General features: G+C 39.2%; 1 protein-coding gene and 1 long non-coding RNA gene across 2 annotated transcripts in view; one reads left to right on the top strand and one right to left on the bottom strand.

Annotated features, from left to right (window-relative positions):
* Positions 1 to 4689: 4689 nt before the first annotated feature.
* Positions 4690 to 20423, bottom strand: part of LOC142094441 (uncharacterized) — an 88377-nt gene continuing 72643 nt past the window's right edge. The window contains exons 3-4 of the long non-coding RNA XR_012677666.1: positions 12196 to 12301; positions 4690 to 5001 (exon numbers count right to left, since the gene is read on the bottom strand). This is a non-coding gene — a long non-coding RNA (uncharacterized LOC142094441). The remainder of the gene's footprint in view (positions 5002 to 12195; positions 12302 to 20423) is intronic.
* TCF15 (transcription factor 15) lies at positions 7111 to 10410 on the top strand. Its single transcript, XM_075176580.1, has 2 exons — positions 7111 to 7833; positions 9958 to 10410. The coding sequence occupies exons 1-2, from the start codon at positions 7357 to 7359 to the stop codon at positions 10030 to 10032; spliced, it is 552 nt and encodes a 183-aa protein (XP_075032681.1). The 5' UTR covers positions 7111 to 7356; the 3' UTR covers positions 10033 to 10410.

Below are 20423 nucleotides of genomic sequence, written 5' to 3'. Positions count from 1 at the left end.
ATTGCTGAAGAGTTACAGAAACATTATACAAAACAATTAAGAAAATACTCATTATACCAGCCCCCTTTCTAATGCCACCCTCACAAAATGTATGTTCTGCTCACAAAAGTTTATTCCAATGTATCAGTTCCACTATATATGTCACCCTCATTATAATAGCACCGTCACTATATGGTCTTCTGTAAGCCCATCTTACATAGAGGGAACGTTGTATTTTTCATTTCTTCCAGTATGAAACAGGAGTACACCTATGTTTTATAGATGAGTTTTTCAAAGTTATTAGCAGATAAAGTCAAGTATTCAACTACTTTGTAAAGCAAACTGGTGTGTTTCCCACTTACTGCAAATAGCACCTTAAAATGGACAGAAAACCCTGACAACATCATATGTATTGCATTCCTACCCAAGAGGGCACCCTAGAGATTGATGTGAGCCAGATCACCTACAGGCAGGGGCTGGCTGAAAAATTTTAGCCTGGGGAGGGTGGCAAGACTCGGCTCAGCAGCCTATTATAAACATTTTAAAGGAATGAAATGCAGGTAGCCCAGTGGCCCAGCCCAAGGTAGTCCACTATGGGAGCAGCCCGGGGGCAGAGGCCAACCTGCTCCCTAACCCAGTCAGCCCCTCATCACCTTACACTCACATATAATCCTGAGGCACTTTAATAGGCTGGTATACCGCTCTGCTGTGGGAAATGTCTGGCCAGTGGCAATAAATATTGTGATGTAGCCTTGTTTTATTTCTACTTTATACATTATCCAGACACATTATTTTTACTCTCATAGGGGCATATTCAATTGTTGGCGTTATAGCCAAAATTAACGCGCCACGCACACTATTACCGTCATTAAAGTAATAGTGCGCGTAAATACTGGTATTACGGTACTTTTCTCGCTGGATTTCAGGGAGCCGCGAGCTGAAATCCGGCTATTACTGTAATACCGGTAATACTTTTTTCGCTGCGGGAACTGCCGAAAATTGAATATGCCCCATAGCATATTATCATTATAATTACTATGAGGCATGTTACGCCGCTACCTCCACCAAAATCTTCTATCAGCAATGAGGTGGCAGAGGTCAGCTGTACGATGTGTTTGAGTAGAGCTGCATTATACGTAATACCTAAATATTACCTGTGGCACTGCTCTGCACCAAAAGCAGGTCAATGGGGCTCTATGTACATGTGATTTATCTCACAAGAATATGGTATGTTTCTGCATAAACTCAAATGTTTTCATCTGTGTCTCCAACTGTGTGAGTGTAGAAGCCAGATCCTTCCGTGTTTCCCTAGGCCTGGAGGTTAAGTTGTTTGGACAGATAACAAGTGAAATGCCCTAAAGAATTCACACCTGCAGCTCCCATAAACAGCCCGCTCAGTGGGTGGGGAACAATTTGTGCCACTGAAACAAAACATCCCCCATTTCAGAGGCGGATCTAGGGTGTGACCAGGACCATAAAACTGTCACAAAGCATCAGTTTAGGATGAAAGGAAGCTGTGCTGTTGGCTGGCTCATAAAACACATCTAAACATTTATTTTTTACATGGACTCACATAAATTATGTATTTGTTACGTACAGATATGTGGGTGAGAGAACATTATCAGCTGACAGGTTGTTACAAAGACATTTCTTAATAATTAAAACTGAAAACATGTTCTCTTTCATTCAGCCACACTTAGCTGTGAGTTCTGGGAAATTGTGACTTTTGGGGTGCTTGCTTATAGGGCCAATTTGATTATATATGTTTATTTAACAGTTTATTGTACCAAAGCATATTACGAACGGGGTTCAATACACTACACATACGCAATTTTTGTTCCTGCCATTTATGGATTGTTTTGCATTAGAAAATAGGGATTTATCTGGCCACACACAATATTTTTAGTTATGTACCAAGGTGCAAGTCCAAGGTCATCTGCTGACCTGAAAGTAGAAAGGAGGCCAGTGGCCGGATGCACAATGCAACAAGAGAATTATTTATTTTATTATTTATCATTCATTTATACAGTGCCAATCACATTATAGCATGGTTGCCTACTCTCCTGAAATGTCTGGGAGACTCACAAATTATTGGGAGCAGGGCAACCTATCGAATCCTGCCTTCTTCATCGGTGAAGTGGGTGGAGGCTGGGCTAATTGTGACATTCTGGCCCCACCGCCTGCTATAATAGGCCAAAATTGGTATTGCATAGCAGGGGGCGGGGCCTAATGAGGGATTTAGCGCACCAAAGACACTGCCAACTGTGGAGATCTCCCGGATGGGTCATTCACATCCCATAAGAGCTTAGAATCTCCCAACCACGCACACAATCTAGGGTCCATTTTGACAGAAGCCAATTAACCTACCGGTATTTTTTTGGAGTGTAGGAGGAAAGCCATGCCTAAACGGGGAGAACATACAAACTCCACACAGATAGGGCCCTGGTAATTCTGGTAAGGAATCTCATGAGGCCAGCGCTGTGAGGCAGCAATGCTAACCGCTGTGCTACCCTAAAGAATTTAAAGCGGTGACTGAGCAGCACTATAGCCTTTATACAGTTTTTACAGTTTTGTTTAATAAAGTTTTAAAAGCAATAAATAATAATTGCACACATGCACTATTTTTAAATGGGTAAACATCACTTTTTTTTTTAATTCATTTTAAAATGACTTTGTCCACTGCTGAAATAATGAAATCCCACATACAATATGGAACAGAGATTGAGCAGAAAGTGCAGAGGGAAAGTTGTAGGCTATATCTTTGCTGTGAGTTACAAAGTTAAAGGTGATCCCTCACTTTCCTGCAAAGTTTCCATTATCCGCTCCCTCTCCACATTTGGTCTTGAGGCTCCCATTTCAGGGGATGTGTCTACATATGCAGTGTTTGGGGATTATTTACAGAGTTATGGCAGACAAATGGAAAAGGTGAATTGCCCCCTTGTGTACTGCTCCACTAGATTTATTTCCGTTCTATACAGAAGACAAATCTTAACCCTCGTCTAGCTAAGACCTGTGCACTAGTTGAGCACAGAAGAAAAATGAGAATCAAGACAAAAAAAAGAGGATTGACTAAAAAATAACAGTTCAAGTAAATATAAAAATAGATAAAAAAAAGTATTTAATTCTGGATTGATTGGATAGAGTATGACCAAATTATTGTACGACAGGTTCAATTTTACTATAACAACCTGCTGGAGATGACATGAAGGGACCGCACCTTATCAGAAACAAGATAAGAGCAACATAAACAGTAATAGGATATCTGTAGGGAGCTCAGAATAGCAACTGAGATGAGGTTATAGAAACACATAATCTGATGCAGTTAATAGTTCACACACAAGAATCGGCCAGAAAGTGTATTTCTGAATTAATGCTGCTGTCCAAAGGAGCCGAGGTCGGTTGTTAACAAATAATGCAATCAATTAGATCATATAGCAGAAATATTGAATCAGTTCCCGGTTTCACTGTAGACATAGAAAGGCCACATGGGCTGGAGGAATACTCCTTGGACAACGCATCTGTATAATAACTAGGTAGTGACCATGCAAGATTTCATTCACAGATCAGAGCATAAATGAATACTTCATTTAAGCAGCTTCCTTGCCTGACTGATGCCAGGAAGCAGGGAAATGGTGGGATCATAGCAGAGAAAGGGGATCTAAGAAAATATTTCTACTAAGCAGTAGCAGATGATAGAGGAAGTCTCTCGGTAATATGTCATTTCTCCAGGAAGTTAAAGATAAGATAAACATAAAGTACATGAATACTATTACACAGCAACGATGTACTCATTACCCCTAAGCAAGCTCTTGTTCCATTTTTTTCCGTTTGTATGTGAACAAAACATACATGAAAACTCATTTAAACTCCATGAAAGTAATAAATAAGTGTTTTAGCTAGTTCTATAGAGCTGCCATCATATTTGCTCTCAATAAGCAGCACTTTACTGGATATAATTGTGTGGAGATTAGGTTCCCCTACTGGGGCAATGAGCTAATTTGAAGATGAGTGGGACTAGTCTTATACATATCCATAATACTTCTAAAGGGGAGTGCCCTCAAATATTTCCCCAAATTTACTTGCCCACTTTTAAAACCTCCCCTTCGGGAGATCCTGGAGAGGAGGTCATGTGACAAGTGTATGAGGGAGTGTGGGGGGCTTGCTGGCACTAAATTGTGTCATTAAGTGGACTGGTTGCTGTTGTTCAGTGTAAATTGGCATTTAAATGTACTGTAAGTAAATAGCACTTTCTATGTCTCTGGTAATACTAAATAAGACGTGTTGAGAATGCAAATTAAAATGTTTTTTTAAGGATATTACAATATGTCTGATTTTTGAGCTTTAAGGATAGTGAATTACTTGTGCGAGCATATGCTGACCACATGAATAGCAATGACATACAGAACATGGAAGGAACTACTAAAAAATGGTCTCTACATAAAGTCATCATACATAGAGCAAGTCACTTCCGTGACTAATATTTAAAAAAACAATCTGTATTTTAAATTTATAAATTGGTATGTTATCATTTATATCAGCAGTAAAACTTCAGCTTTAGATGACTGCAAGCTTCCATGAATATCTCACCCTTAATGTGGGTGGTGATATGTCCGTATCTATTGTATGAAATAAAGATTTTCCAATTCGAACCAAAGCACACAAGCTTTATTTGCAAATAGATTACAGGCAAAGTATCACATGCATACGCTAGCACGGTTGGCATCAAAAATAAGCTTCTATCAGAACGCTCTGGTTTTCAAAGCCAGAGGTGAACAATTTATACACTGTACAGTCATAAGAAGCAGTGATAGCACAAAGATACGCAGTTACAGTAGTAATGTCCACATTCATAGGTCGATGGTTCATGACCTCCCAAAAACTCAATGCCCCATTGGTTGATTCCTCTGGTCATTGTTCCATGAGTTGGGGGGGTCATCATTCCATGTGTAGCCAGTTGTCCTTCCTCGTGTTCCCTCCTCTAGACCTGTATAAACTGGTTCTTTTTTGGCATCTCTGGAGCTGCTAGTTGTTGTATGAAAAGTGATATTAGTTAGAACTAGCGGAAAGTTATACTGGAAAGAACAATCGGAAAGTTCACATGCGAAAGCAGTTAACATGTTGGAAACATTGATTAACTTCTTCACCACATTATATTTATATTAACTGAAATAAATAGGTTAAACGATTTGCATGTTGTTATTTGCTAACATTATTGTTCGATTGCGTACTAATTGCACTGCAACCGATATTAGTGAACAGAAATTATTGATAACCACCTTCATCCAATTATCTAACTTCAAAAGTGGTTCTGTGAGTGCAATGAGAATGGAGTCACCAGGAACCAGTGGCATCTATGACACCCACAACCTGACATGGTTTGCGAGCCGAACCAATAGTAGGGAGAATGCAGCAATCCATTCACATTTGTCCATAACTGTCTGCCTCTACCAGGAATAGGCAATGGGTACTCTTAAACATGGGATACTTTTTGAACAGGACATCTTTCAGGCATGCAAGGACCATTATTGATTGGCAGAAACTGAATTTAAACTTGTTCAAATGGAAAAATATGAACGAAAAAGGAGTCAGCACAACAATAGCATTTGTGTAAGGTTACACTGCACACGTGCACACCATTGTGTAGTTTATATAAGCATCCTGCATTAACAAAGAGTTTTATAACTATAATTTGTAATATGTTACATTTTAATGTTTAATAAAAGATATACTTTTTAGATACAATGTATCAATGTTACATTTGTTGAACAAGAGCAGTCTACCAAAATGATTTCAAAGTAGACTAGAATGAAAATCAGCCCAATTAGAATATATACTATATATAGAATTAACTGCAAGCAAATAATTGACCAGATTACAGTTGCAGACTGTCAAAAGTGAATATTTTTGCTTACCTGTTTGATCATGTTTTACAATATAAACATTCAGTAAAAATCAAACACACATGTTACTGTATATTGGGGGAGATTTAATACGATGCGAGGTACCGCTGAACGTCGGCTCAATGTTCAGATGCGCCTATTGCCAGCCATTATGATAGGAAGCACCGCTCATTTTTCTGTGCACCTCTATGGGGTGCAAGAAAAAATTAGCAGAGATTTCAGCTATAACATCGGCGCGATGTGTCTCTGTGGACATTCTGGAGACACCTTGCACCGAATTGAACCTCCCCACTGTCTATTAATACGATTGAAATGCTCAAACACTGGTAGATATCAATGAAACAATGCCTCTAGTGGTCAAAAGTTAACATCACAGTGTTTGCTATGCCAAAAAATAAGTTTTCTTTTTTTTTTTGGGGGGGGGGGGGAGGGGGATTCCCTGAATGGTGGGGATTCCCTGGGACAACTCTCCTCTGTACCTGGGGAACACCAGATTAAGCAGGCCTCCACAAAGGAGCACCCAATAAGTAGAGCTTGCCAGAATGGAGCACTGGCACTGGCTAGTGCCACTGGCACTGGCAAGTGCCACTGGCACTTTTCAGATATTATTACCCTGGTGGGCTAATGAGATGGCATGTTGCAGATCTGACATTACGCCCTGCAGAGAAAAGATCTGCATATCGGGGTCCTCCTGTGTGGAGGACCAATCTCCCTTACACAGAGAAAGAGATTCCCAGCTAAGTGGATGGAAAAAAATCCACTTCTAATCAAGTAAACTATCATTTAAGACTGCCAGTCCACCAATAGTTTAAGGAAAGTCTAGAGGTAGGACTAGGGTTACACAAAAGAAACACAAGGTGAATTTATTGTCTTTAACAAGAGGCTTCTGCGCAGGAACCTGCAATGTAAACCAGCTTTGAAGCAGCTATTAAACTTTACATTGCAGAACAGCTTTGTAAATGATAACATTTTACATTGAATTTAACCCTTGGCCCGCCAGCAAGAGAACTGACACGGAGATGTATCAACACATAGAAAGAGAAAAAAAATTCCAAATCTCCTACTTCCATTTACAAAGGATAAAACCGTGATACTGGGCTTGAAGCTTTATAAACAGAAGCTGTGCATGTAGTGAGGCCATATGCTAGTAGAGAGCTGCTGCCAGTAGCCCCTCCCATGTATAATATATACAGATTCCTAAGGAGCCACCAGAGCTTAATGCGACTCCTCCTTTCTTGCTGTGGGGAGGAAACTACATGAACAGCTGTGAAGACATTAGGAGAATTAAATTCACAGGCACAGGCTTTGAGAACCATCAGGCCTTCTTATGAGCTATAATATAGATAAACCGCAATTACTTGAAAAAGGAATTAAGGCATTAATCTGTACAGGGGGCAGCTGGGGCGACTGCGGAAGATTTGTGACCATTTTCCATTGTATCAGGTAACAAGAGACACGATTTGGCATTAAACAAAGCATGGCTTTCACCATGCTCCGATCCATGCCTACGCATGTGATTTATCCGGATGTTAGCATGATGTCTGAGGACGAAGAGAATAGAAGTGAGAGTGACACTTCGGATCAATCGTTTGACTGCTATGAATCCTCAGCGAAGAGGAGAAAGGTTCCCCGGACCACTGGACAGGTGGTAGTAGTGAAGCAGCGGCAAGCAGCTAATGCCAGGGAAAGAGATCGGACACAAAGTGTAAACACTGCGTTTACTGCCCTACGCACACTGATACCCACAGAGCCAGTGGATAGGAAGCTCTCCAAGATAGAGACTCTGCGCTTGGCATCCAGCTACATCTCCCACCTGGCTAATGTACTTCTACTTGGGGAAGGCTGCGAGGATGGACAGCCGTGTTTCAGTACGGTCTACAGACCCAGGGATGAAGCAGACAGCAAACATCCACGCAGCATCTGCACTTTCTGTCTTAGTAACCAGAGGAAAGGGGTAAGTTTTATAGCCAACAATTAATTCAAAATGTTCGAATATTCCAATGTGTTGAGCAAATGAGGGGCATCCATTTAGATAATAAACCGAAAGTTTGAAACAAATTGATGCCCTGATTAGAAAACAACTATTGTCAATTTAAACTGCAGACAAAAAGTGGCTCTTTAGAGATGGGTTTAATATAACATTTTAATTCAATTAATACATTTGACAGTGTAGTTGTAGTGTTAAAATAGTGGTAGAACTGTAATGTCACATTTATTACCTCTCAGCCAAAGTTGTATACTAAACATTCTATTTTTTTCTTCTAAACATTCTATTTTTTTCTTCTAAACATTCTATTTATTTCTTCTAAACATTCTATTTTTTTCTTCTGTTTGAGACTTTTCTTTTTCTCTCTCACAATAAGGTCTGTCAAAATATGAAACCACAAGATAATATTACTGCTTCATATTATAATATCATATAGGAAAATAGACACAGATCTTTAGAGCAGTGTAAAAAAATGACACTAATTTCTGGCTTCCTAGCGTTTTGTGTTAGGTCGGCTAGTAACAAAATACCCTGATTGTCCTGCATTAATGCAGAGTCTAACACCACATGGTAACAAAGGAAAGCAAAGCATTTAAGGACAATTTTGAGACTTTTCCTGGAGGATAAGTGAGTAGTTTTCCCTGGGCCTCCAGCCACAGGAGCTATTGTAATACATTTGACCCTGGTGATGAGGTGAATGCCATTATATTTGTATCAGTTTAACAATAAAATGATGAAAACCAGCATCTTTCCATGCTTGCCACTGAACAGTTGTGTGGTTATAAGTGAGGTACAGTTATTTGTCTGCAGTTATTCTCCCTCTATAATCGCAATTTATGTCCCACTTCAAATCCATAGCATTCTCCATAGCTCTTTATGGTAAAACTTCTATGTCATTGGCACCCATGCAGCATGGGTTGTAGAACGCACTTCTCTACTTCAAAAGGCACAAGTCATGTTTGTATAGCGTTAACATGCTAATTAGTCCTACACTAATTTGGAAACCTGTGGACTAAGTGTTGGACTTGTTAATTTAAAAACAATTACATTTATTGTTTTAAAGAAAAGCAGTCATTGCAGTAAATAAGCCATGCTTTTTATTCCTAATGCACCATCACTGACTCAACAAATGTGAAACTGATATACCAAGATCTGTAATGCAATTACGATACCACTCTTACCATAACACAATGCCAGGGAAAAGGGGCATGTGAATAACATCTCTTTATTTTATAATGGAAAATTTGCTTTTGATGTCATTTAAACTGGGGTCCTCTAAGTCCAGAATATAGGTCTCAATTTCTTTAACCAACATTTCGCTCTGCCCATGCCCTATTAGTTGCTAAAATAATACCCCATAAAAGCACATCTCTCATACACATGAATGCATGTGGGATAAATGGCTAAATAAAGGCCAAAGATGCATTGTGTGTATTAATATTTAAAATATTATTCTGCTATTTCCTTTGTTAAAAAAAACTACTATACAACGCCAATGTATAAATCCTAGGAAAGGATTTATTTTTTCTTGAAATTTTCTAATGTTATATCAGGGTTTTACAACATAATGTAGAAATTTTGAGTCTTTTTTACAGTTCTAAAATCCATTTGAACCACTTAAAAATACAAGGAATTGTCATTTTCATGTAAATGCAGGTTTTACCTACTATGGAATACAAGAGAACTGCATTTTAGTGACAATGTTTTACCATTGCCATTTCCTTTATATTATCAAAGTTTAAGAATATTGCAATTGTCAGAGCTGAGAAAATGATCATGGACACTTCGAGGTATATTTACTAAACTGGGGGTTTGAAAAAGTGTAGATGTTGCCTATAGCAACCAATCAGATTCTAGCTGTCATTTTGTAGAATGTACTAAATAAATGCTAACTAGAATCTCATTGGTTGTTATAGGCAACATCTCCACTTTCTCAAACCCACAGTTTAGTAAATATACCCCTCGATGTCATTCTTGACACATAACATTCAAAAAGGTCCATTTAATTGGGAATGGGGGTGGCAACAAAACAGAAGATAAACACCAGCTTTAGCTAGAGTTTGCTGACTTTAAATTGATCTGTCTTTACAGGCCACGAGAAGGGAACACGCTGGAAACTGTCTCAAAGTGAGAGGACTGAACACGTTACGTATTCCACAGAGATGATTTGCACATTTCTCCAGATTGGAGGCTGAACTGAAAGATTATAGGGCCCAATAAATGTATTTTTATACAAGCAGAAGATAATTTAGAAGGCCAACAGGTGGTGGAGAGAAGCTTCTAGAATTACCAGTCGGAGCGATTAATCTCTTGATGCCGCTGTACGCAGGAAGTTCTGAGCAAGTGGTGGACACATTTCAATGCTGTGTACACTGGGCTGACAATGGGGGAGGGGAAGACACCGTAATAACGGTTTGGACCTTTTATAACATTTAAGACAAAAATCTTTGGGTCACCAACCCTTAGATCAGAACTGCTTCAACTAAATATTTGTACATATGTTCAGCAAATTTATAGATTTTAATTAAAATAACATTATTGTGAGACAGGTTTTTCGTGTTCAAAAAAAACATTTTCTAAGCACTAACCTGAAGTAAGAGATAACCACGAAATTCCAAACCGAGTGTGGACTACACTTCATTGACACGCATCTGCAAATTTTACAAATGTATATATGTATAAAATTCAGTTTCTAATGAAATAAGCTGCATGAAGTCATATCTAGGTGTTTTAACCTCATTTAAGTGCACAGGATGTGCATCATGAACCGTTTTGGTTTTGCACCACTTTACCTAGATGGTCCGCCCAGGGCATTATAAGGTGCACATCTACTTTAAGTGTTCAGAAGACATCTTTGTCAACTAGAAGTGCGCTTAGATTTGCAGCACACTGTGCAAAAGTGTAAATGTCACAACATTTTATAAACACCCCTTTCACTAGATTTCATTTTTCAATTTTTTTCCTATAATACTCAGCGGTTATCTCCTCACTCTCAAGGCTACAATTAACCATATTGGACAGAGTGCGCCTAGAAATGTACTTTGCCGCTAAAGTGCAACTGAAAAATGTGTCCTTTTAAAAGTAGAGGACGAAACCTGGGGATATATTTGCTAAGCTGCGGGTTTGAAAAGAGTGGAGAAGTTGCCTATAGCAACCAATCAGATTCTAGCTGTCATTTATTTAGTGCATTCTACAAAACGATAATTAGAATCAGAATGGTTGCTATAGGCAACATCTCCAATTTTTCAAACCCGCTGCTCAGTAAATATGATCTCTTATCTCTGATTTCAGATACGCCAGCTCGGAGCTACTGAAAAATGTTAGTGAAGCGGAGAGAAATGTCTGTGTACCCTTCAGCACAGAAAGGAATGCCCCTAAAAAGGTTTCCCACCCTTTATTTCATTTAAATAATTTCAGTTCATCAACTGAAATATCTTTTGCACTGCTTCACATAACCAGGCACACACTCTACTTTGCAAGGAATGCCCAAACTCAGCCCAACTACTGCCAACTTCTGCTCCACAAGCGAATGTACTTTGTCAGAAAGGAAAGTGCGCCAGAACAAATCTAGGAGCATGACATCACCAAAAGTGATTTTGCATCGCACTTTGATCGTTTTGCCATCCATATTTGAGGCTCAATGATTTTCTCTAAGAAATGAATAAGCAGCATTCAGGACTAATGTGACACAAGTCGGCATGTCTGATTAGTGAGAATACAGGCACAATCAGATTTTACGAAATGTAATTAATCACTTGTCTTGTGTTAAACACCGGTCACTTACATATAGTGGAAGTAACCATCTGGTAGACCAAACAAATATTTATTTTAATACAGCCAATTAGTTTACGAGAAACCAGTGATATCAGTTAGTTATTGGGAAGCACATTCAACTTTTTACCTTTTATTTACATGTGCATTTCATAGATTTATTTTTTTTATCTAGTGCATAAAAAAGTTGTAAATGTACTGATGTTAATCATAAACTCCATTTTTTGGGAAAAATGCAGGTGAACAGATGAAAAATGAAATACGATGCTGTCATTTAACAAGTTCAATGGTGCCAAAAATATATTTTTGGTAATGAAAAATAATTATTAACCCTTTTTCTATTAGGGAAAAGTAGCTCTCCGAGTTGAGTGATATCCCATGGGCTGTCCAACATTCATGCAAGAAGTACAATAAAACACACATATATATTTTTAGAATTCTGCGCTCAATAAGACTGGAATGTCCACCCTTTGTACAGATTTTTGTTAAACATCTGTAGACCCAAAGGGACTTTTTTTTATCAATGGAACTTAATAACAAAGTCTTTCTCCCACTTACCTAAGTCATCTTGTAATTGCTGTACACAATGTATAAGGCGGTGATCTGCACCACCGTGCCATCTGCAAAGTCAGTGGCGTTCAATCCTCCAGCGTGAACAGTTCTCCTGCAGTAATTAAAATACTAACAAACTTAGAAAAAAGAAAACAACAAACATGATAGTCATTCAGTCTTTTAATTCTAATTAAATAAATTGCAAATGTTAATGCTATTTAATTTTAGAAAATATGCTAAAAAGTTATGTAGTTTTATTTTAGTGAAAATATTGGTGAAGCAAATGGAATAGGCACGAAAGTTTGCTGTCCCCTAACTCCAATACCCTCTCTAACACAGAAACAATATTTCAGCATAAATGATGATGATGATGATGATGATCCCAAAACATCAACCAAAAGAATGCAACATACTGTCTCCATCCCCACATATCTGTTGATGAATCAGTCACCCCTACAATAAATGTAGTCATTTCCCGTATTATGCTATACAGTGAGACACCTCTACACAATCACCCACACTAACAGTAATGTAATTACTCCCTTTAAATATCCTTTAGAGTACCACAAGCAGAATACTCGGATTTTCATTTTTTTGTGTCAACAGGAGTTTTAAAAGTGAACATTGTGGGATTTGTCCAAGCTATTTCCAAGCCTGATGGGTGCGTAGGGTCATTTTTAGTTCAGTGCACATGGTTTAAGTGAAGCTAAAACTTGCCTTGTCATCTTCTTGAGTGTCAGTCAGTCACTTGCTAAAGTTAAGCAAGATATATATCATATTTTTGAGAAACATCAATCTATGAAAAAAAATCTCATGCTTGAATTTCTTTTTATACAAGGAAATCTCCTACAATATTAATTTGTCATCTAAGTAATATGGAATATCAGCTATACACTTTAATAAAATCAATAACCAGTTAAACAAACAATCTGTTAAGTATCACAGTACCATTATTTAGCCTACCAATAAGTTCCCTGCAAATAATTAATAGTTAGATTACATTGTATTTCAGCCAACAATCTGTCAATTCATACAAATGTCAACACTGCATTTAGATGATGTATTACAGTATATTTTTAATTCTGTGGAGGCAGAGGCGGAACTAGCGAACTGTGGGCCCTGGTGCAGGAAGGCGGGGAGGAAGGTACCGGGGCTCCCGGCCCTCTGCATCTGTGATACAGCGGGCCCCATTATCTCCACGGGCCCTGGTGCAGGGAGGCGGGGAGGAAGGTACCGGTGCTCCCGCCCCTTTGCATCTGTCATACAGCGGGCCCCATTATCTCCACGGGCACTGGTGCAGGGAGGCGGGGAGGAAGGTACCGGGGCCCCCAACCCTCTGCATCTGTCATACAGCGGGCCCCATTATCTCCATGGGTCCTGGTGCAGGGAGGCGGGGAGGAAGGTACCGGGGCTCCCGGCCCTCTGCATCTGTGATACAGCGGGCCCCATTATCTCCACGGGCCCTGGTGCAGGGAGGTGGGGAGGAAGGTACCGGGGCCCCCGACCCTCTGCATCTGTCATACAGCGGGCCCCATTATCTCCATGGGTCCTGGTGCAGGGAGGCGGGGAGGAAGGTACCGGGGCCCCCGACTCTCTGCATCTACCATACAGCAGGCTCAATTATCTCCATGGGCCCTGGTGCAGGGAGACGGGGAGGAAGGTACCGGGGCCCCAGACCCTCTGCATCGGTCATACAGCGGGCCCCATTATCTCCATGGGCCCTGGTGCTCGGCCCCTGGCCGCACCAATGGTACTTCCATCACTGTGTGGAGATGTGATATGCAATTCATACAAAAGATTGATTAGCTTGAGTTGTATTGACTGTCATTGATATATTTTATGTTGGTGTTTTGCAAATTAACTTTATTGGATAATATAAAGTATCAAGACTATTTTAGCAAGTATTTTTGTCATCTGAAGTCAAAGTTCACTGAGTGATACATGATCACTGTATCTGGATTGCAAATCTCCTGACTGCTCTTTCTGCAAGTACCCTATGTTCCCATATTGCTGAGAAAAACTGTGCTCCCCCTGGGGATAGTGCTATGCTAGTTGGGGTATAAGTAGACTGCGAAGAGAATTTATTCTATATCAAATTAATGTCCAGCAGAAAGTCTGTCTCATAGCATTAGAGCCAAGGGCATTATTTATAAAGACTCATTGTTGTTTTTGCTTTGTTTTTTTAAATGGCAGATTCTCTATGATTTTTCCAGTGGCAATTTATTAAAGGAAAAAACTGTAAATGTGTACAGATTAAGACCCTATAGATGTAAAATATGGTTATCCATTTCTTAACTTTTGAATGCTATCACTATATCAGAACTTGTCAAATTTGTCCAGCAAAAATAAATAGGGTCAAACTATACACATAAGCAGGTTCGGTTATACAAAATACACCCATTGCACTACACACTAACATATAAATGATCATTCTTTATGTCTGGCTTTTAAAATCAGGTGATTATAAATTAAACGGCCAAAATGTCCAATTTAATATACTAGCCCTGTGCTCATTACAGTATTGTACCAGGCCTGTGGCAGCCCACTGCTGCTCTAGCCCTGTGGCACCAGCTCTATGCCCACCACACTACTGCACTAGCCTTGTGCCCATCAAATATTGCACCAACTGTACCAATTGTAGTGCAGTAGATAGTGGGCTGCCCTGACAGCACACCTCTTTGTTAAATGATTTATTGAAAACTTCAAGCACAAAATAGAAAATGAGGTTACAGCAGATTAAAATACCAGCATCAGGACAACGAACACAGCAAATGACAGCAAATGGCAAAGAACAAGGCTAAGAAGAAAAGAGTCTGAATTGTGCCTCTCCTTGAGCAAGATGGTCCCTACCACTAACATAGGAAGGTGAATTGGAGCCACAGATGGAAAATCAGTGGAATATTGCACAAGCCAAAAGATAAAGCTGAAAGCTGAGTGTTCTGTTCTATACACAATCACAGTCCCACAGAAGCATGAATAGTAAGTTCATGGGTAAGGGACATAAGAGAAGAGCGGAGTACTGTATATGAACTTTTTTATATTTTTATTAAGCCATTTGTGTTCAACTCAACATGACCCCCTATAGGTGTATAAAGATTTAAATAATCACCTAAAATCTAAGTAATCACTAAAACATTTGTATGGAAATGAAGTAGAGGCATCTCTATGCCTGCCACAGTATTAAATATACTGAATTATATTATTTCTCAACATTTTAAACTTCCACACTGGATTATCAATGGCTGTACTAGTGCTGTATAGGAAGCTATGGGAATAATTATATATTAATACAGGATTCTATAGAAATAGCCATACTTGAGAAGTGTCAAGATTTGTTTGCTATTAAGAGTGAGGTTCCATGCAGCTGTCATTCCTGGGTTTCGAACATCTCTCTCACAGCACTGAACAAAAACTGGGGGGGGGGGGCGGGTTAGCCAATCACAAGCCACAATTAAGAGATTGCAATTTTGGTTAGTCCTCTAACCCGACTCTGCTGCAATTTAAAGATGGTGAGCTTAATTGAACTGCCAGTTCTGTATTACTGAGCAGGTAGAGCCTCTTGAAAAGCGGTGCATGTAGCAGCCCTGGGGCTCCAACTGGGGGGAGGGGGCACCTTCCAAAAATATTTTCTTAGTTGGTATTGCAGCTTTAGATGTGTGTGCTGTCAGCCAAAACAGTATTTATCGGGGAAAAACATACGTTTGTAGCAGTTATTGGAAGGGAGTGTGAGATGTGATGTTACCTGACTACATTGTGCAATACCGTTTTTAAGAAACAGTTGTATGGAGGAGGCTATACTAGGAAGCAGTAGTATAGAAAAACACGAGCATGATTTGTGGTAAAGATTTGATTGTGTAATAAAGAGATAAAGAGTGAGACATATATATTTCAGCAGCAGTCCCAGCTCCTGGTGATATTGTCATTAAGAGACTGAGTCGTGAATTCTAAGAAATAAGGAGCCCCTGAGGGAGAATCTTCTAGCACGTCGTGCTCCCCACTAGTACCCCTCCCACCATCTTTCACTTTCTCACTGCAATCTCCCTTCCTCTCAGTCTAATCCACAGGCTCCTCCAGTGACATATTAGAACTCTCCTCTCCATCTGTTCCCATTTACCTGCCCCTCTCTCCCAATTTACACCTCTGTCTTCCCACCTGTTTGCTCCCATACGGCTTCTGCTTTCAGTCTTCCCATTCTTATTACTCCTTTTTATATTTATGTGGATTTAATTGTAAATACATGTATTATATGTATGAAGTCATATTGTAAATACATGTATTATATGCATGAAGTTATATTGTAAATACATGTATTAGGTAACAAAAAATGATACGGTCCAAAACACCACTATGTGCAACCTTTTAGAAAGTGCGCACCAGATAGAGGTAGGCCTTATAGCTTATCTTATGAACTTCAATAAATCTTCAGTAGGAAATGAAACATGAAAAGAAATGACCAAATAGTATAAAAAAAAACAACCATTTAATACAACTGTATAAAAATGCACATACATCATTTAAAGCTGAAAACAGTAGACCTTCATAGACCCTACGTGTTTCATCCTCAAGGATGTCATCAGAGGGACTTGCACTTGCACATATATTAGATCAATTACCCACTGACATTATTAGCTATTGGTTCATATGACCTCAGGGCCTTTTGCGCCATCAGTAGGAAACGGCAGCAGCAACTTTTGCACCCTGCATGCTCTATTTACTGTTGTTCACTGTAGTACACATAAGGGGGTCAGTGGTGTGCCCTCCATAAAGCCCCCTGATTGCAGGTGTAAGCACCTGTAAAACACCACGCATGTCACTAGTCCTTCTACTTTCATTGCCACTTCAATTCAGTGGAATAGGGACATTTTATATACATACATATATACATTATATATATATATATATATATATATATATATATATATATTTATTCACATACATACATATATATGTATGTGATATATATACATATATATCTCAGCTATACATGCACACATCAATAACTTGTAGGTTTGTTGCCTCGTGGGACCCATAACAACTTGATTTTCGTCTTGTAGCTTCATACCTCAATCAGCCTGTTTCCTCCTGTTTTATTCCCCTGTTTATTTTCCGTCCCTGAACCCTCCTAGTTCTCCTTTTCTGCATTCATCTCACTTCCATACTGCCACCCTTTTCTTCCTACCTCTATCTCTGTGTTGCCTTTTCCACTTCTGTTCCCATTTAACTATTTTTCTTTAATTTGGTCCTATTTTTTTTTTCCACATCCCTGTTCAGGATGATTTACACTGCCGATGGCTCAGCACAGCTGCACTCGTGTCCTAGCCTGGGACTGGGTGGGGGATAAAGAGAGGGGGGGGGGGTGGTTCTCACCGTATCTAATGCTTTACAGACCCCCAATAAACAGCCATGAGATTTTCTAAACATTTCACAGAAACCCTTTTCTGATCCCTTGACCTCAACTGAGCCCCCTAAAGCTGGCACAGCCAGGCTCACTCCAATTCATCCTCTCCAGCATACATACTTCGGAAATGAGGAATGCTGTACACTCTGCTTCTCATTGTCGCACTGACAGCCACCCGTGATTAATTTTTTTTTAACTTGTATAATTAGATTGCTAGCTCTTCAGTATAAAGACTCTCCTATTTACAGTGAACTGTATTTACAACTGACAGTAGGAGCAAGATCTCACATTTCTGTTGGCCAATTTATTCAAAACGTCAGGTGGGAATGAACCACGGTCAAGCACAAGGTAGGTTACAAGTGCTAGACCAGGCCCTATCTAGGCCAGAAATAAAATATAAAGTAAATTTGAAGCACTGTAATTTCTTGTACTACACGAGCACTAGCACTATTCTACAAGACAGCTTAATTTATACACTACTCCAGGGAAGAAAATCACATTGTGGTGAAAAATATTGTCACCGTTGCACTTTTTTTAAATAATTCTTAATTTTCTCTAAACATAAGTTAATATTAACAGTACATGGTATCCACAATTCTTTCTCTGTAAATATTACAGAACCATTGTTTGTTATTCTTAATTTAATATTGTATATTCTTTATTAAATCAGAAAATTAAAATAAATGTAATTGGCAAAATTATTGATGGCCTAGACTTAATATTTGGTAGCACAGTCTTTGGTCCAATCAACTGCTTCCTATAGCCATGGATGAGTTCCTGCACCTCTCTACTGGCAATTTGGTGCACTCAGCTGGTGCAAACTGCTCCAGTTCTTCCAGATTTGAAGGCTGTTTTCGCCACAGATTTTCTATGGAATTTAGATGTAGGGGTAAATAAATCAAGTGCCAATTTTTTCAACTCGCGACTATTCGGCAAGTTTGCAGTGAAAATTTAAATCGGCAATGGCTTTGAAGGCATTGTGTGGCCCATTTAAGGATTTCTGTGTGAAATAATTTATACAATTTAGTACATTATTCTGCTATTTGCATTTTATTCCACTGCAAACCAAAGAAAGACATATGTGGATATAAAAATATTTTTTAATTTTAACAATTTTCTGGAAGAAATTGTACATTATTAGAAAAATACTGTAAGGGTGCCAATATGTTTGCCCACAAATCTGTGTATAATATGTAGCATTTGTGTGTGTGTGTATATATATATATATAAAACTTGAATAATTTGGTGAAATGCCAAGTTGGAGCGCATACGCACGTCATACAAATTTCTATATGGAGCTTTTCTAGAATTTATGTAACTTGGAACTGGTTTATATATAGCCCAGATTTTTTGTGCAGTGAGAAAATATATTAAAACAACCAAGGCTTCAGTGTGTAGAGACAGATACAATATATATATTATATATATATATATATATATCATACTTGCCAACTCTCCCGGAATGTCCGGGAGACTCCCGAAATTCAGGTTGGTCTCACGGACTCCCGGGAGAGCTGGTAAATCTCCCACATCCCGCAATTGCGGGGTTAAGATGACGCGATTTGCGTCATTTTGGTCCGTCCCCAGCGACAAAATGACATATTTGACGAGGGGGTGGGGCCAAAATGACATGATTTGTCGTGCCCCGCCCCCTCCCGCCCTCTAGACACACCCCTCTCCCGGATACAACTTGCCAAAGGTAGGCAAGTATGATATATATATATATATATATATATATATATATATATATATATATATATATATATATATATTCCAAATTGCATGGATCCTAAATCCATGCCTCCTAAATAAAATAAACATTCAGGCCTTACTACTCAAATGTGACATTACATGATGTTATACATGCAGCTGTATAAATACAACATTGTCCCCAGATAGTGTCACAGTGAATTGATTCTCTTTCCGCTTGTGCTCTTTGAAGAAATTCCCACCCATATCAACTAAACGCTAGATTATAACCCTGTTTTGAATGATACCACTGAACCCCTTCTCAAAACTGTAACTTTATGACTGCAGTAACTGCCCTCTTGCATTATTCTCCCTGGGTTCTGTGAAAATCAGCTAATTGGCCTCTGCTACATCCAGGGCCGTAACTAGGGCTGTGCGACAGGGGGACCGCCCAGGGCACAACGCTGTAGGGGGGGGGGCGCAATTTTGGAATATTGTAGGTTAATTTGGTTAAAATTAAGGGCTAGGGGGCGGCATTTGTCTTTCTCGCCCCAGGCGCTAGAATTCTAAGTTACGGCTCTGGCTACATCATCTATATGAGCCTTTGCTGTCTCCTTTTAATGACTCAACTTGATAATACAGGGCAGACACAGGTCCAGTGTGAAAGGTGGCGACCCGGGATCATGTACCCGGACCAAAGTGTGGTGTGATGGGTTGCAAGACAGGATAAAAACGTGTTCATTATCCCATGTTTGACCCGGGAGTTTGGTGAGAAAGGGGTAGAAAATGAGGTTGAAAAAAATGTCAACCTTTTATAATTTCTGGAAATGTTTATTTAGATTTCCCCAGAAGCATCTGTCAGTTTAACATCACAAGGGAAGACATTCTTTCCTGACCTTGTACATAATTTACTCATTATAACTATTAATGCTATTCCTTGTTAGAAAATCATGCATTTATTTTTAAATCTATCATGTGATTCTGTCATTACTATCTCCCTTGGCAGTAAATGTTACTGACAGGCAATTCAACTATCCTCAGAGTGATAAATCCCTTTCTATCTTGGTAATGAAGACATTGTTCCTCTAGTCACAGTGCATACCCCTTGTCACCATACTGTTCTTGGTGTAAATATCTTGTCAGATAT

The sequence above is a fragment of the Mixophyes fleayi genome, chromosome 6 (genome assembly GCF_038048845.1).
Source record: "Mixophyes fleayi isolate aMixFle1 chromosome 6, aMixFle1.hap1, whole genome shotgun sequence".
In the NCBI taxonomy this organism is placed as follows: Eukaryota; Metazoa; Chordata; class Amphibia; order Anura; family Limnodynastidae; genus Mixophyes; species Mixophyes fleayi.
Note: the sequence above shows the minus strand (reverse complement) of the source record. Positions and strands in the feature narration are given on the sequence as shown.

Excerpts from the sequence above, each read along its gene's own strand:
- TCF15 (XM_075176580.1), top strand. The coding sequence starts at position 7,357 with ATGGCTTTCACCATGCTCCGATCCATGCCTACGCATGTGATTTATCCG. Across the intron at positions 7,834-9,957 it reads TTAGTAACCAGAGGAAAGGG|GCCACGAGAAGGGAACACGC; the intron begins GTAAGTTTTATA and ends CTGTCTTTACAG.